Source organism: Callospermophilus lateralis, chromosome 9 (genome assembly GCF_048772815.1).
Source record: "Callospermophilus lateralis isolate mCalLat2 chromosome 9, mCalLat2.hap1, whole genome shotgun sequence".
In the NCBI taxonomy this organism is placed as follows: domain Eukaryota; kingdom Metazoa; phylum Chordata; class Mammalia; order Rodentia; family Sciuridae; genus Callospermophilus; species Callospermophilus lateralis.
Genome location: NC_135313.1, coordinates 61,258,108 through 61,275,633, shown reverse-complemented (window position 1 = coordinate 61,275,633; position 17,526 = coordinate 61,258,108). Strand labels below are relative to the sequence as shown.

The following is a 17,526-nucleotide window of genomic DNA, read 5'->3' as shown; positions in this document are numbered from 1 at the left end:
CTCCAGTCCTGGGCCTGCTTCCTCTAGTTTGCCATCTCCTTCCCCAGCAGGATATAAGCTGATAGTTCCGAAGCTCTCAGTATGCCTGTGAGGCCTTTAACCATCCATGGCACATGCAATATCTTTCTTAGCTTCCATTCCATGTGTCTAAATGCCTAGCATATATTTTCACCTCAGGAAGACATCAAACTCACCTCCTCTGCCCTTGTAAAAACCCTTTTCTGGGCTCCCCTATCTTTATTAATGCTCTTACTATTTTTCTTGTCCATCAGGATTACCCTTCCTTCTATATCCAAATATTTGCTAAATGGGGGTGATACAAGTTTGGGGTATTAAGAAAATATAAATCACTTGAAATGACATATTTGAAGAAAGTGCTAATAGGATACACAATAGGATATTACAGGAGTGATCCCCCAAACTGGCAAGCTATAAGCTAAATCAGTTTGACCCACAGAGTATTTTAAGAATTTAAATATTTGAGGGGGACCTTTAAAGTCAGAATATTTTGCATGGGAATCCAGATTTCCAACTTTTCCTTTAAAACGAGCATCAGAAGATCTGGACCCCTACACTCCTGCATGCTGAACAATGTTTGCAGTATTCAGCTAGAACACACATCTCAGTTCACCCCCCACCCCCGCCTCTCCCTGTTGTCTCCATGACCCTGAGCTAAGTGGCAAGCTCCATTTATCATCATGCTTGCACTGTTATTTTTCTTATAGCTGAGACAGGAAAGTGAAAAATTTTTACTCCTATGCTTTTACTCCAAGTGGAAAATGAAGAGGGTCACTGGCTTTGAGAAAGAACTTTCTTACATCAAGCCCAGTGCATTCATCTCCCTATCTCTGCGCAAGGCCACATGATAACTTTCATGGGTGCTACACACTTTTGCCTTCATGGGCCCCTTTATCCATAAAATTATTTAAAATTCTATTAGGTGACCACATTGATATAAGGGCAGACGTGTTAATATTGCATGTTCAAATGCTCTCTTTGACCAACGTTATTCTTTTTTTTTTTCTTTTGATTTCAAAGGAATTCAAACATCTTCTTACTATGGGTTCTAGGTACTGTGGCTACTGGGCTTCATGGATAAGTCAACCCTGACCCTCAGGTATTTGAGGTTTCTGGGAGATTTTTCCATCCCCAATTCACCTGTATGTTGATCGGATGCACAGTCCATTACTGCAGGTGAATTCATCTCCAGAGCAAGATCTCCTGGTGCAGTTCTGATGCTCATCAAAGGCATCAGCACAATCCGCATCGCCATCACAGACCCAGGACTGGGGAATGCATTTCCTGGCTGGAGGTCTGCTATTTACACAGAAAAACTCGGAACTTGAGCAGTTTTGAGCCTCTGAAACCAAAGCACACAAGAATCAGATGACAGTCTTTTCAAATAGTCCATTCTCTTGCTTATGGTACTGAACACTCTGATGGATGAAAGAAAATGGGAGGAAAGCAGGAAGACAAATCACCTGGCTACAATAATAATAGATCATGACATAAGTACCTCCAAAAGTCCCGTTTTAATTGCTTTAGACTCTGGATTTTTCAAAAGAAATCAACATAATAAAACACCTCACCTAGTTTTCCCTAAAATTAACAGAAGATCATATTTTTCCCCTTAGGCTTCAAAAATTCTCTTTCATTGTATTAATTGGACACCAAATGCCTTAACATTTTGATAACATGTTTTAGTTTACAAGAAATATTATAAGTACAAAGTGAGATAGGTTTTTTGTTTTGTTTTGTTGTTTTTTGTTGTGTTTTTATTATTGGTACTGGGGATTAAACCCAGTGGTGCTCTACTACTGAGCTACATCCCCAGCCCTTTTTATTTTTTGAGATAAGGTCTCACTAAGTTGCTGTCCATCCTCTTGCAACAGCCTCCCAAGGACCTGGCTAGTGAGATAGGTATTTTTATGACAATTCTACAGATGAGAAAATTTAAGCTTAACATGGCTAACTAGATGGCTCAAAATCTGAGAACTAGGAGAAAGAGCTAGTGCTTCAACTCAGGTCTTTTTTCTCCAAAGGTAGTGCATCTCCAACTACATTATAGCAGCTACCCCAAGTAGAATGAGGGTGAACAGGAGAAATATGTGTCAATAAGAGCTGTCAGAAACCATGACACTGGGAAGAAAGAGATGTAGACACAGAACTGTTAGTGTCTGCAGAATAAAAGAATGTTACCCAAACCCATTGTTGATTCATGAGGCAAAAGAAGAAAGGGGAAAAGTGTTTGCTACAGTCCATGTACCCACCTCAGAGAGAGAGAGCATTTGAGGAGCTGTGGACCACCCCCAAGTCATTATGTATAGGGCTGATGTCAAATACAAGAATCAGGAAGCCACTGCTCTTATTGTTTTACCACAGAAAAACACCCTGCTGAGACACCTCAGATAAGAACTTCCAGCTTTGTTAACAAAAGAAAATGGTGTTATGCAACCCACTGAAAACAAATAATTGCAATATTCTATGAGTGTGCAGTCAATCAAGCAGGAATGTGCCTGACAATCAGACCTTCCAAACCCAGAAGAATGACTGTACCAGTCCCTCGAATGCCACTCTGCAGAAGATGTGACTGGCCTCACTCACCACATTGGTGTCTCTCATCTTCATCACTCATGTCCCCACAGTCATTGTCACCATCACAAATCCATTCTTTTGGGATGCACCTGCCACTATCACATTTGAACTCTTGACTTGAGCACGTTCGCTCATGGTGTGCTAAAAAGAGTTAAGAAGCAGTCTCAGTGAAAACAGTGGCTACTGTACACACCTAACAATTATTATATCCTGTGCAGATCCTCAAAATACTACGTGCCCTTTGTTTTCTGTGTAAGGGGAAAGAAACCTGACAAAGAGTTCTGGATAACACTCTGTAACCACCAGCATTAGAACTCACACCTCGGAGAAAAGAGAAATAGAAAACAATCTGCATTGAAATGTAAAACTATGCCAGTGGCCCTAAGAAAATATCCCCCAAATAAAAAGTTTTATATGTGTTAGTATTTATATACATACGTGATAGTATTTACTATAACAATATTAATAATAGGAAAAAAGTAAACTCAATTCTTAATAAAAGAGGCAGTTAACTCTATGATAATATAACCACTCAATGGAATATTATATGTCATAAAAAGGGAGTATGAAACTATACAACAAGGGTGAGGAAACTTTTTCTCAACCAAACAGTAAATATTTTAGGCTTGCAGGCTACATGGTCTCTGTCACACTTACTTGACATTGACATTGTGCAGGAAGCAACCATGGGCAATATGTGACTGCAGTCTAATAAAACTGTCTATAAAGATGGACAACTGGCCCACAGTCATAGTTTGATCACTTATATAGCAAAATGATTTATCAACAGATTAAAAAAGCAGTCTCCAAATGCAAACAAGGTACAATGGCTTCCAGGAATACAACAAGAGGGTCCCTCAAAGTTCATGGGAAGCTCAGGCAGCTGGGGAACTTCACCCCAGAAGCTTCACTGACACAAAACAGAAAGAGTTTGTGTGCCTACGGTGTGCTCCTTCTGTGTGTGTGTGTGTGTGTGTGTGTGTGTGAAGAATCCAATCATTTTTGCCTCTTCCCAGTCTTATGAACCAGAACTCAGCCAAATTCAGAAGTTCCAAATGAGAGTCAACGAAAATTAAACAACTACAAGCAGGCACTGTATTAGGAGCCTAATCTCATTTTATCAGCAGCAACCAGCGACTTCCATATTCTGGTCAGCAACTTACACATGTCTTTAATGAACATCTGCAGAACTGTTGTGGCATCCCAGCTGGGAGCAGGAGCAGGGAGACCTAGTGTCCTGCAACATGACTCTACTCTGCATGTGAAGTGTTCACTCTCTTACCACAAGAGGCAGGTTCATCGGAGCCATCGAGGCAATCAATTTCTTCATCACAGTACCAGTATGATGGAATACAGCGCGGGGGAGATGTGCACTGGAACTCACTACTGGTGCACGTGTGAGTGGCTGGGGGAGGGAAAGAAGATGACAGGTGTGAGCAGGCACAGCATGGGCCCATCAGCCTTAGCAATCTGCCTGTACCTCTAAACTGCATAACAGCTGCTGAGAAACAGAGGCTGGGACCTGAGAAATAATGGGCTTTTATGTGAGCTTTGCATGGGGAGGGAGGAGTACTGGAGATAGATAGAAGGTAATATGTCCCAGTTTCCCAGAATTTCCATTCCAGATTCCAGAAATCCAAAATACAAATTCTATTTGATAGAAATACCAAAGAACTGTCTTTGTGATATATAAAATAAAATAAATCATGTAAAATACACTAGTTTTATTTTTCTGCTATAGTAGAAAATTAAATAAATTCTACTGAAGTAATTAAAAGCAGTGGGATTTTATCTGAGTTCACCCCACACACGTCTTAACCATGTTAGACTATGATTCGAGTTAGTGAAGTTCTCATCATCTTTATTTTTATAATCCAGAACTTTTATTTGAGAAAGCAGGAGAGTATGCCAAATGTTTAAACATTAGTTCTCTTCTCAAGTAAACTTAGGTGGCTCTGATCGGATGTATTCTTGAATACACAAGCACAAACCTGAGTTAAGTCTTGTCATTCTTCTCCTCTACAAGGCTCTCTTGCTTTGGCCCAAGAGGTTTGATGATTTGCCAAGGAAATATTGTTAGGGAAACAAGGTCCCTGAAAGGTCAGCAATAACTCCAATCTGCCAAGCCCTCTCTGGTGGCTGCACCCTGAATTTTGCTTCCTTAGGTTGCTCTTAATACAACTGATTCCTGTCTCAGATGATAGCCTGGCCTAGTGAAAAATTATCATCATGCCCTGTGGTTTGCTTGGGAGAGGACCAGTGACCAGTGACTACAGGGAAGGACAATTACTAATGAATTACTATGAATCTGTTTACACTAACAGTCTCAAAGTGATACTACATAGCTTAAAAAAAGAGCTTCTAATTTGTCTTAATGAACAAAGTTGCTAAATAAAGCTTCCTGAAATTAAAATATTAAAAGGCTATAAAAATACTTTCAGTTACTAATGGCCACCACCATCATATTTTGACTAGATAGTAGGAGTTTAATATGCAAATCCTGCCTGGAGCTTTTGAAGACAAAAGAGCTTCAACACTGGGGAAATGGCTTTCCAATTGTAGCAGGTCTCTGGAAATATTTGGGGGCTGGGCATTCAGGCAGGGCATAGAGGGAAGGGGTTTCTCTTGCCCCTCCACCCACATCCTGGAGCAAGTGCCTTCTGCATCTGCTCACAAACTAAACTTTGAGATGATAACTGGAAAAAGTACAGATACCCAGGTTCTATTTTTGCTTCAGCTCAAAATGTGCACCTCCAGAATCAGGAAATGAAGTGATTTCATCATACTCACTGCAATAAGTGGGGTTTTCATCGCTCATATCTCCACAGTCGTTGTCGCCATCACACAAGTACATTCGAGGAATACAAATGTTTGTACTCTGACATTTTGTGTATCCAGACTGGCAAGTGCGGTCAGCTTGAAAAAGACAACCAGATAAACATTTAGAACATATCCACCAAATATACAGTATCAACACTGTCTATGCCAGCAGACCTACTACAGACTTCAAACCACAGGAGGGGGATTGGAGAAGCCCAGTCCCTGAAATTGATGTTACCTACAGATTATCTAGTGAAGAGATACTGCCAAATAGAGAGCTGGGGAGAGGAGGACAGGTAGATTGCCATTTAAATTGTATTCTTTATTTAATGAATTCAATGATATCAACAAAAGGCTCAACTCAACTAAACCATGGCATATCCACACAACGCAGCAATCTGTAGCTATAAAAATAATGAAGCTCTATAAGTGGATACACAATGGCAGTATGATCTCCAGGATATATTGTTGACAGTAATAGAAGATTACCTTTGGGGGGAGGGGGAGAAGAAAAAGATAATTATACAGCTTGAGTGTCCCTTTTCAGAAATGCTTGGGACAACAAGTGTTTCAAATTTTGACATTTCTGGATTTTGGAATATTTGCACATATATAATGAGATATCTGAGAAATAGAACCCAAAGTCTAAACACTAAATTCATTCATGTTTTCATACAGATAGCCTGAGGCACTTTCATGCAATTCATGATGTGGAATTTTCTACCTGTGGTTCATGTCAGCAATTAAAAAGTTTTGGATTGGGGTTGCTCAGCATGTGTCCGGGTGTGTGTGTGTGTGTGTGTGTGTGTGTGTGTGTGTGTGTAGTGAGCAAAAGAGAGAGAGATGTTTCTATTAAAAGCAATAATTATTATGAAAAATAAACTAAAGAAAATCATCACCCCATGGGAAGATTGAGATAGAGATGACAAAACTTCCGTAAATGCACCTTGTCATAGTTTTAACTTCAGAACCACGTACATTATTTTGTACAAATAAAACAATGTAATCAAAGTGAAAAAAGAAAAGCTATTCTTAAAATTTGTACGGAGGCTAACTATAAAACAAGTTGATACTATAACCCTACAAAGAAAAAAATTCAAATGTGTTTAAAAGCAGTATATTGCCTCTATGTCATGGGGGCATAATCTAAGAATAAGAAAGACCTTGCATATATTTATTGTTATAAAATTATTTCTGTGGTTATAATAATCTTGAAATTATTACAGGCATTTCAAAATTATTGCAAAATAAAGGAAACAAGTAACTTATGTTAATGTTATAAAGAACCAAAATTTTAAGCATAAGAGAAAGGATGGATTTATAAATCTATTAAGTGAACAATCTATAATCATAAATTTAAATGATAAATACAAATGTAATATTTTTTTCTTAAAAAAAACTGCATTTCCTAATTCTATCCACCGAATAAGCCTATAGACAATGAAAACCCAGTAGGAAGGGGCATTCAACACTGCAATAATTTCTAAATACCAAAAAAATACCAAAGAATAAACATGGACATTGTATTTAAACAAATATGTAGATATCCTTGAATTCAATAATATTAAACAAACATAAACTTATTGTTCACTGATCACCAACTCCTTATTCTGAAAAACAAATGGAAAGAATTAAGCAATTCACTGTGCAGATTGTAATTACCATTAAATGGTTGATAAAGAAAATTTATTTTTAAAGAACTTCAGTGAATAAATGGGGAGCAAAAATAAAATTTTACAATGTCCACTTTGGAACATAATTGATTTATGCAATGGGTGCTAAAAGCACTGGGTGAAAAGTTGATGGGAACTTGGTAAGGAAAGACTCAGGAAGACACCTGGGTTCACCCATGTTACTGTCATGCAGAATGGGACAAGCAAACATTCTGTGCCTCATGATGTGATATAACAAGAAATGCACAGCTCCCCAGAAGCACTCCTACCCAAAGAGTAGACCCTAACACAATCAAACCTCTACTCTAAATTCCATGCACAGAAAATAAGAGGGATGAAATTAATTAAATGGACCAATTATAGGAGTAGTCAAATTCAGAATGTGGGATATTTCCCAGGAAAAATCTGCCAATTTTTCTTCCAAATCAGTGACAAAAAAGATGGAATTGTTGTGACATAAAAGTGATTAAAGAATCTTAATAATCAAAAAATCAATGTGCAGATCTTGTCTGAATCTTAATTTTGAGCAGAATTAACAGTAAGTAAAGGTGAAAAAAATTTGAATGTAGACTGGATGGTCAAAGATATAAAGTAACTATTGTTGCTTTTTCTAGGTTTCATAAAGGCACTGTGGTCGTTATGGTTTTGATGTGAGGTGACCTCAAAAGCTCGTGTGTCAGAAATGCAAGGTTTAGAGGTTTAATGATTGGGTTGTGACAACCTTAACCCAATCAGTGAATTAATCCCCTGATAGGGATTAACTGAGTGGTAACTGAAGTCAGGTAAGGTGTGGCTAGAGGTGGTGGGTTCCTGGGTCTCTTCTATGGACTGAGACCTCTGAAACCAAGATCCCCCAAATAAACTCTTCCTCCTCCAATTGTTCTTGTCAGGTATTTTAATCACAGCAGCAAAAAAAAAAAAAAAAAAAACATGACTAAAACAGTAGTTGTATTTTGAAATGTCTTTATCTGTGAAATCCATGTTGCTTTAAAATTCTAGAAAAAATGGGGAGATAGGTGAAACAAGGTATATATGGCTGATAATTGTTGAAGTTGGGTGAGGGGTATGCTGTACTATTTTTTTTTTTTTTTTGGTATATGTTTGAAATTTTCATAGGAATTTTTTTTTTTAAAGCTTGCCTGGCATGTGCTAGGCTCTGGGTTCTATCCACCAAAAAAGAAAAGACCCAAATAAATACACTAGTGTATAGAATAGCTCTTATCTACAAAGCCACAAAACTGGTTTATCACAGCCAAACTAAAAATATCATACTAGAACCTACATTCTGGATCTTTTGTCTTCCTAAGATGCTAAGGTACAGTTCAAAAATCAATTCGCTATGAAGATATTTCCCAGAAAAACTAAAGAGGAAAACTATTTTAGTCAACATGGTATAATATAGTTTTTTTGCACAACAAACATTAACCACAATACACTTAGGCAATAAATTTTGCAAAGATTTTTTAAAAACAACAAAAAAAATTTATCAAGAGGATCTGTAATCTAGCAGATTTGTAAACCAAGGACAAAATATTCAAGATTAAAATATTCAACAATTGCATGAACCCACCAATTTAAGTGAATAAAAAGGAGGTAGAGTTGTGTTTTATAGAATTTAGTGCACTGTGTCAAAAGGAAACTGTGTTTCAGAAAGCCTTTGTTTTAATGTGAAAATTTCAACTCTTGACATTCGAAAATACAGGAAGTACTAAAGTTAGACTTACGGCAATTTATCTCATCTGATGTGCTGTTATCATGGCAGTTATTTACGCCATTGCAGACGAACTCGATGGGTATGCACCTCCCATTACCGCAGGTAAACTCCGTGGTGTTATTGCATTTCCTGTACAGACACCCGGCCTCATCACTGTTGTCCCCACAGTCATTGTAGAAATCACAGCGATAGCCATATTGGACACATCGCCCGTTGTCACAGGTGAAATCCATAGGCAGGCAGGTGTGAAATGCTGGGTGGGGAGGGGACATCAAAAGAAAACCTCTAGATAAAAGCATCGTTCTAGTTTCTAAAACACTACAATAAAATAAAATGGACTCTCTGAGTGAACCTTCCCAGGCAAATATGGCTGCAAATCGGACTGCATGCCAAGCGAGATAACACTTTAGTCAGATTAAGCAAAAATAATGTTGTATGCCTTTTTTAAACAAAGTATTGCAAGAAAAAAAATCAAAATCACTCCAATTCTCTACAATCTCAATTTAAAAGTTTATGTCGGTCACAGGAAAGCATTTAAATACAGTTTATTTGGGGAAAACAAAAACTCCTAGCCCTTACATGGTCTGTTAGGGAAAGGTTTCCAACCTTCAACCTCTCTGATAAATTTTCATGGTCTTCCTCATTCCATTCACATGACAGCTGAGGACTGGGAGTGACTTCAATACAAGTATTGCATTAATAAACTTTGGGCTATGATAATTAATAACAATCACATATTAGATTTCTCAGTCTTGGGATCTTATCACACCCTATGCTAAGGGTTTTTATTATGGCTCTCTTGCTCCTCACAAGAACCCTAGTGATGGTTCTGTTTTACAGATGAGCTGTCTGAAGCAAATAACTTTCCCAGGGCTATATAGATTATAAACCACATGGCCAGGATTTTAATCCAGTGATTTTGCTTATAACCATTCCAGAGGTAATTTAACCGAAGTACATTCTGAGTTATCCGAATAAATGTTTTTCAGCTCTGACAGAATTCTTAGGTACTAATTTCAACCTCATTCACACACAACAGGATTCTGCACCAAGCCCGATGTCCTCAGCGCCCACGAAAAGCACGGAGAGTCCAACTCACCACAGACATTTTCCAGCTCATCACTGCCATCGCCACAGTCATCCTCATTATCACATTTCCACCGCTCGGAGATGCAGTACCCAGTGAAGCAGGTGAAATGGGATTCATCACACCGGGCCCCAGTGTCCACAATACAGTGTTTATTATTATTGGCCAGATACCACTGACCCTCATGTGGACACTGGCACTCAGCTCCATTTGGACCTGGGAATAAGAGAAACCACAAGATTAGTGCAGCAAACATTCAGAGTCTCCTCCAGAATAGCTTTTGCAACAGCTTCTACATGAAACACGTACCCATTAGCCTTTCAACCATATTCCGAGTCACTCTTCCATTAAGAATGACAACCACCAATTTCTAATAAATGTGCTAATTTACTGTAATCTTCAAACAACTACCTAGCATCTGCAAGAGCAATGATTCTCTTTTCTCAAAGTAACAGTACCAGAAAGCACATATTCCTTCAAATTTTTCTCCATGAAATACGATGAAACACATATCTCACCCTAAAATATCATCAGAAATACTTCAAATTACAAACAATACTTCCTAAGCAGAAAATTAAATCTTTTTATGAGGAACATAAGCTCATGGACGGAATTTTCTATGCAAGTCATGAAGTGGGATGGCCAAAGCCCTCATCTTATTTTCTACCTTCACCAAGTTTCTATTTAAAACACCTTCATAAGATGGCTCTGTGTGGAATAGAAAAGAAATCTCGCAAAGACTTTCCCTCAAAATATAACCCCATCTATTTTATAAGTTACCTTGAAATCAAGGATATTTGGGCTTTTTCTCTTCTTGTTAAGATGAACATTTCTTCCACCTCCCTTGCCAGGTGTTTTTACTATGATTATTCTATAGGTTTTCACCTTCAAGGGACAACACCTTACCTGGCACACAGATGTGGCTGCAGCCTCCATTAAACTGATCACAAGGATTGCTACACTGCTGTTGTTCATTTTTCCTAACAGTGCAAATACCCTTAGGCTGAACAGGCAAACTTGGGGTCATTGCCATCAGATCTGACCCATCATATTTGTTAGCTCGGTAAATTCTTCTTGTGTAGAAGTCTGTCCAGTAAATATACTGGCCATAGAGGGTCAAGCCGAAAGAATGAAAGGCTGTGCTGACAATGACTTCCCGGTCCATGCCAGTGAGAGTGCTGCGCTCAATCTTCTGCCTGAAGTGGAGGGGGAAAAAAAAGAACAAGAAATTGCTGAAATCTGGGAAGAATAATCATTAGGCCCACACATTCATTTATACACACCCCAACTGTCTTTTCAAGCGAGGTATATGGCAGCTGGAAATGTTTCTTTTGATGATGGGAGGTCTTAACAAACAATTGCCTACCCATATTATTGACTTCCAGAAATGAATATAACCTACAATAGATCCTACAAAAGGAACCAAGCTGTCATTAAAAACAAGAGAGCAGGGGCTGGGGTTGAGGCTCAGTGGTACAGCACTTGCCTAGCACGTGTGAGGCCCGAGGTTTGATCCTCAGCACCACATATCAATTAATTAATTAATTAATTAATTAATTAAAGGTATTGTGTCCAACTACAACTAAAAAATAAAAATAAAAAAAAAGAGAGCAATATGAAAAGATACATGTCATGCATGGTACTTGGTGTGGAGTGCCTTGTAAAGGCCCCCAAAATGTTCACTCTGTCCTGTCCACTCCCTTGGTGACTTTTTCAACTTGACATTTTTTGAGTACTTTGAGATATTTATCTAAAATGATCCAAAATCAGACACACAAAACTGCTCAAATAGAAAATGAGCAGTTTTGTTTTGTTTTGTTTTGATGAGAAAATGAAGACAAGATCTGGATATTGAATTCTGGGCACCACAAGACCAAACTTGTGAGGAAATATGTTCCTTGTGAGGAAATGTGTTTACCAATTACAAAAACCATGCATGTTCCATTAGGATGACTGGAATGTGAGACGTCACATTTTGGGGTCACTTGGAGAAACTACATGCAACATTAGACATGACAAAATTTATAAGGAAAACATTATGAAATTTGCTGAGAAGAAGCATACCAAAGGAAAAGGATTATCTGAGAAGAGGGCCAAAAGTCGAAGACTAAAGAGGATCATGTTTTCAAAGACACTGAATGATAAAGCCCAGGGAAATTTTTAATATCACTATATATTTAAAAGTCATTCATGCCAGGCACGTTGGCACATCCCTGTAAAAACCAGCAGCTGAGGAGGCTGAGGCAGGAGTACAGCAATTCAAAGCTAGCCTCAGCAACTTAACAGGGCCCTAACAACTCAGTGAGACCCTGTCTCAAAATAAAAAACAAAAAGGGCCTAGGATGTGGGTCAGTGGTATGTATTTGGTATTCGAACCTAGGTACCAAATACATATATATATTTTTCTGATAGTTTCTTAGAATCTTTTGGTCATAAATTGAGTAGTTACATTTGCAATTATAGTTGAAATTGCACACACGATTTACTGATACATCTTTAGATATCTCTCAGCTCATAATTATTCAATCTCACAATAAAGTTAAATTTTCACAGATAGAACATACTCAAGCTAGAATATCATATAGTTCCAAAAACTGTGATTCTATGTTTTGGAAATAACTTTCTGGCAAATTATATTTCATCACATTAAGCAAATCTCTCTGCTTTGGAAGTAGGAGGAAGAACTCCTCTTCTCAACCCCACATGAACTACCAGAGACACATACAGACTAGCATCCGCCCAATACAGAAGGTCTGTCTCATAGTCCAGGGTGAGTCCATTGGGCCAAACCAGACTGGTGTTCACAATGGGAACCCGGAAGTTTCCTGCGAGTGTGGCTCTCTCGATTTTGGCATTATTGCCCCAGTCAGTCCAATACATGTACCTAATCATCCAAAAGAAGAAGTCATGATTAGTTCCGCAAGAAACCTCAGAGTCCTTTTCACTTAAAAAAAAATAGCAGCGATCTTTAATTACAAATTGCCATTAATATGGGTCTCAGGTAGGAAACCTACTCCATTCCTAGCCACATAGTTTACCCAAAAGGGATTTACTGAGCATTGATTTCCTAGAATGCTGCCAACTTTCCTCCCACAGGAATGAAGCTCAAAACTCCCCTTCCCAGGTAAAAACCACTTAATATTCATTTACCCTTCTATACACAGTCACAGAGTTATGAACCCTTAAGATACTGGCTCTCTATGAACATAAAATAATTTCTGGCCCCACTTCCTCCAGAAACAAGCAAACAAAAATACAACAAAAGACCAGGACATACATACCCTCTGCAAGGATCTAACACAATGGCTCTTGGTTTTGAAACTCGGGCTATCACGGTACGCTGAGATCCATCTTCAGCCATGGAACTAATGGTCTGGTTATGGTAGTCACTGTAGTAAATTCTTCTATTGATCCAATCAAAGGCAATGCCATCAGCAATCCCTACATCTGGACACACACCAGCAGAGAGACACAAACACATATTAAGACATCAGAATCATAGTGCACTCTAAGAACACTCGGGCCAGGTGCAGTGGTGCACACCTATAATCTCAGTTACCCCAGAGACTGAGACAGGAGGATCACAAGCTTAAGGCCAGCCTGGGAAACTTAACAAGGCCTTGTCTGGGGCTGTAGCTCAATAGCTTGTCTCACATGCATGAGGCCCTGGGTTTGAACCCCAGCACCACCAAAAGAAGAAGAAGAAGGAGAAGGAGAAGGAGAAGGAGAAGGAGAAGAAGAAGAAGAAGAAGAAGAAGAAGGTCATTCATGCATGTTGACCCTGTTTTATCTACACCTGAGATAAACTCCAGTTAGAGTGCACTTACCCGAAGCAACGACAGTTGGAGTATGGGTCCCAGAATACAGGCTGACATAGGAAATCTGTCCACGTTCAGAATCTACTTTTTGTGTGAAGTAGATTCTATTATTTATGCTGTCATAGTCCACAGCAATGGCATTTTTTTCCACATTTATGCTTTGGAAGGGTGGACTATGGTCTTCAGGGTCAAAGTGTAAACTTCTCAAAGAATTATCCAAGGCAAAGATGAGGAAGTTTTCTGTTGAAATGGCACAGCTCTTGCCATCATGTTCCAAGGCCCCAAAGGCACAGCCACATTTTGGAGTGTGCAAACCAGGTATAGCAAAGCAGAAATGAGAGCACCCACCATTATTTTCCAAGCAAGGGTTGTTGTTGACCTCTGCTGGTGTCCGGGGCTGGACACGTTCATCAAAGATGGTCACATCTCTCAGCCAGTTGATATCGTCTCTTATTACTGTGAGTGACTCACTGTTCTCTGGTTCCTTGCTAGCTTGGAAGATTTTTTTCAAATTCCTATCTACCCATATGATAGAATTTCCAAAAACAGTGATGCCATAAGGAGTTGGGTATCGACTGCCATAACGAACCACTTCAGATTCCCCTCCGTGAAGAGGGATCCTTGCAATTATGTCTAGAGAATCATCAACCCAATAAATAAAGCCATTGCTGTGGTCCACTGCCAAGCCCCGTGGTGTGACAATGCCCTCTGAGACAAGTACAGTTCGATTGGTACAGTCAAGAAAAGAGCGTTCAATCTTCGGTTTCTGCCCATAGTCAGCCCAGAAGAGATATCTGTTCTTGGGGTCTACGACAATGTGCCTAGGCATATCTACTGTGGTTTTCAGGAGAACACGGCGGTAGGTGGTATTGATCCGCAGCACTTCTATCAGTGTTTCAAACGCAAAGGCATTGGTGAAGTAAAGATTTCCTAAAGGAAAATAGGAGAGGATGCTGATGAATGGAAACCCGAGAAGAGAAAAGGAAGGGAAGACCTTTTCAAATTCAGGACAAAATATGTGAGGTTGAAGTTGGGGTCAGTAAATGATATCATTTCCAAGATAATAAATCAATATCTCAGTGTAGCTTAGAAAAATAAGTACTTACTCTTAAGAACTAAAGAAACCATGCCTTCAAATTCAGAGAGAAGGTGCCCATCTTCAGCTTCTGAAGCAGATTAGAATGCGTAGCAAATGTCCTAGCTCGCTTTCTACCCAAAGGTATATTTTCCAGAATGTCCTTCCACTTCTACCGAAAGCACTAAATTTTTAAATCCACTTCAAAACCCTAAATACACATTATCATGGCATAATTTCTACTCCAACTTGACAAAAGAAGCATAGAGGGACAGCCATCAGCACCTCCTGTTGCTACCAATATTATGGAAGGCTCTCTGTAAAATGAGATGTTTTTCTATCTTTTCTAATGAATGTTGCTGTTCCCATTCCATGGACCTTCTAAAAGCCACCAAATCCATGGCCCAATTCCCTTTGAGTGTTACAGCATGATACAAACACTAGAACGAAACAACAATTACATGAAGATAGTATCATGAATAAAGAGTGATCCCGAATTATTGATTCCATGTAGTTAAAAATCTGTTGTTGAACTATCAATACTGCTTACCAAGGCATACATAGTTTATGCCTGTATCTGACTCAAAACACCTCTAGTGAAATCAAGCTATATTAAATATTTTCCTGGTATCTTTTCTTCAATACCTATCTCTACTGGAGAGAGCTCTCTCTCTCTCTCTCTCTCTCTCTCTGTGTGTGTGAGAAAGAGAGAGAGAGAGAGAGAGAGAGAGAGAGAGATCCCCAATCCTTTAATCCAGAATTGCCAAACTTTCCTCAATAGAGCAGATATAAATATTTTAGGCTCTGCAGTGTATTTGGTTGCTTTCACAGTACTCAACTGTGCCTTGAAACATGAAAGCAGTCATAGATAACACATAAGTGAACGGGCATAGCTCTGTTGGCTATACAACTTTACTCACAAAAAGAGGCAATAGGCTATATTTATTCCACTACCCATAGTTTGCTGACCCTGCTTTTATAATCAGGAATGATGGTTAGGAACTCAGTTAAAGCCTTATTTAACTATGCTACCATATTTATGATTTGCAATAAACTATTATAGACCTAGATGTTAATATTTCATAATAGATATTAATATTTCCAAGTGTTGCCTGCTTACCACACTTGATAACACACACTTACATCTATTTTGACTAGAATTGGATTATATTCCAAAAAATTATAACACATTTGTTTCCTAGAGTATAAGTAAAAATGAGCAGTAATTGAATCAAATGATCGGTGTATGAATCAATACAATTAATGTATACTGCACCAATATACCAAGAAAATGCTATTAGAAGCATATAAGGACCAAAAGGACTTTTATACATTAACAAGAGAAGCAATTAAGTATTTGCAACTAAAATTGCTCAACTTTAAAAGTATGAACTTCATTTTATGATTTACATCATATTTAATATCACTTTTTCTTTGAAAATTTAGGCATTTCTAATTCAGAAACAGGGGCAAAATCCAAGTGTAAAAACCACAAATTGATCTAATTTGACATTTCTAGCCATTTTTGCCTGCAGTTTTCATTGTTCTAATAATAGAAGAAAATGATATGGTTAATCTGCAGTGAATCTGTCAACTGAAACACCTTATCATTTATTTAATACACACAATTTATCTCAAATGACCTCAATGATTGTCTGGAAAAATAAATCAATATCACTTGTAGTTAGGTTAAACTCCTCAGCATAAAATTAGATGACAGACAAACACAAAAAAATTTTCAATAAAATCACTCTATAGCTGACATACCTGCCACCCAATCCACTGCGATGCCACGAATTCCATTTCCTCCTATCCCATATGTAACGATGTTTGTGAAAGAAGACCCATCTGGTTTGATTCTACGGATTGCATTGTAAGATGCCACAGAGCTGCTATAATCACACCAGTAAATAAAGCCAGAGGCCACATGGACATCCACATGTAGCACATTTCGCCCTAGAACATTTAGGAAAAGATCATCAGACAATGCCCGAGCTGGAAACAGTGCTTTTAAACACCAGCCCTTCCTCTCAAATACCCATTCCCAGCTCCTCGCTCTAACCATTCCCCTTGTTAGGAGGTGAACCTATTTGTTTATCAGTTATTTAAAACAAACATACTTACCACCCAAATCTTGGCTTCTGAACAGTATTTCCTACAATAAGGAGCTACAGCTCCTGGGAGAAAGGGCTGATTATAAGTTTGGGACATCAATAGAGGTTTGGGAAAGGCATTAGCCTGGAATATCTTATGGTACCAAGAAGCAAGGAAGCACTCAAACACTCATGGGATCATGTCAAAAAACAGGGAGCCACTTGAAGAGACTTTCCCTACCCAAGATGGATCAATCAGAGCATCCAAAGATTAATTATGGTAATTGAACATAACACTAATTTTTAAAAGCTGAAATTAACACCTTACAATTTATTTAACAAACATAGATTATTTCATAAACATATAGATTAATCTGACGGGCTGGGGTTGTAGCTCAGTGATAGAGCACGTGCCTCACACATGTGTGGCACTGGGTTTGATCGTCTGCACTATACAAAAATAAATAGATAAAATTAAGGTATTGTGTTCATCTACCAAACTAAAAAATGTATATATATATATATATATATATATATATTTAAAAAAATGAATTGGGGTGGGAATTTTCCTTTATAGAGTATTATCTAGGAATGTAAAGAAATGATAGAATGAGAAAATCACCATTTATAATCCCCACTGAAATAATCATT

The 17,526-nt window shown here is 38.3% G+C and overlaps 1 protein-coding gene across 1 annotated transcript in view; it reads right to left on the bottom strand.

Moving 5' to 3' along the window:
- Lrp2 (LDL receptor related protein 2) overlaps positions 1–17,526 on the bottom strand; it is a 184,431-nt gene that overhangs the window by 49,742 nt on the left and 117,163 nt on the right. The window contains exons 39-49 of the mRNA XM_077110314.1: positions 16,550–16,738; positions 13,717–14,637; positions 13,171–13,336; positions 12,615–12,773; positions 10,796–11,085; positions 9,902–10,105; positions 8,813–9,055; positions 5,386–5,511; positions 3,878–4,000; positions 2,605–2,736; positions 1,159–1,360 (exon numbers count right to left, since the gene is read on the bottom strand). Of these exons, the coding sequence (XP_076966429.1) occupies positions 1,159–1,360; positions 2,605–2,736; positions 3,878–4,000; positions 5,386–5,511; positions 8,813–9,055; positions 9,902–10,105; positions 10,796–11,085; positions 12,615–12,773; positions 13,171–13,336; positions 13,717–14,637; positions 16,550–16,738 (2,755 nt within the window). The remainder of the gene's footprint in view (positions 1–1,158; positions 1,361–2,604; positions 2,737–3,877; positions 4,001–5,385; positions 5,512–8,812; positions 9,056–9,901; positions 10,106–10,795; positions 11,086–12,614; positions 12,774–13,170; positions 13,337–13,716; positions 14,638–16,549; positions 16,739–17,526) is intronic.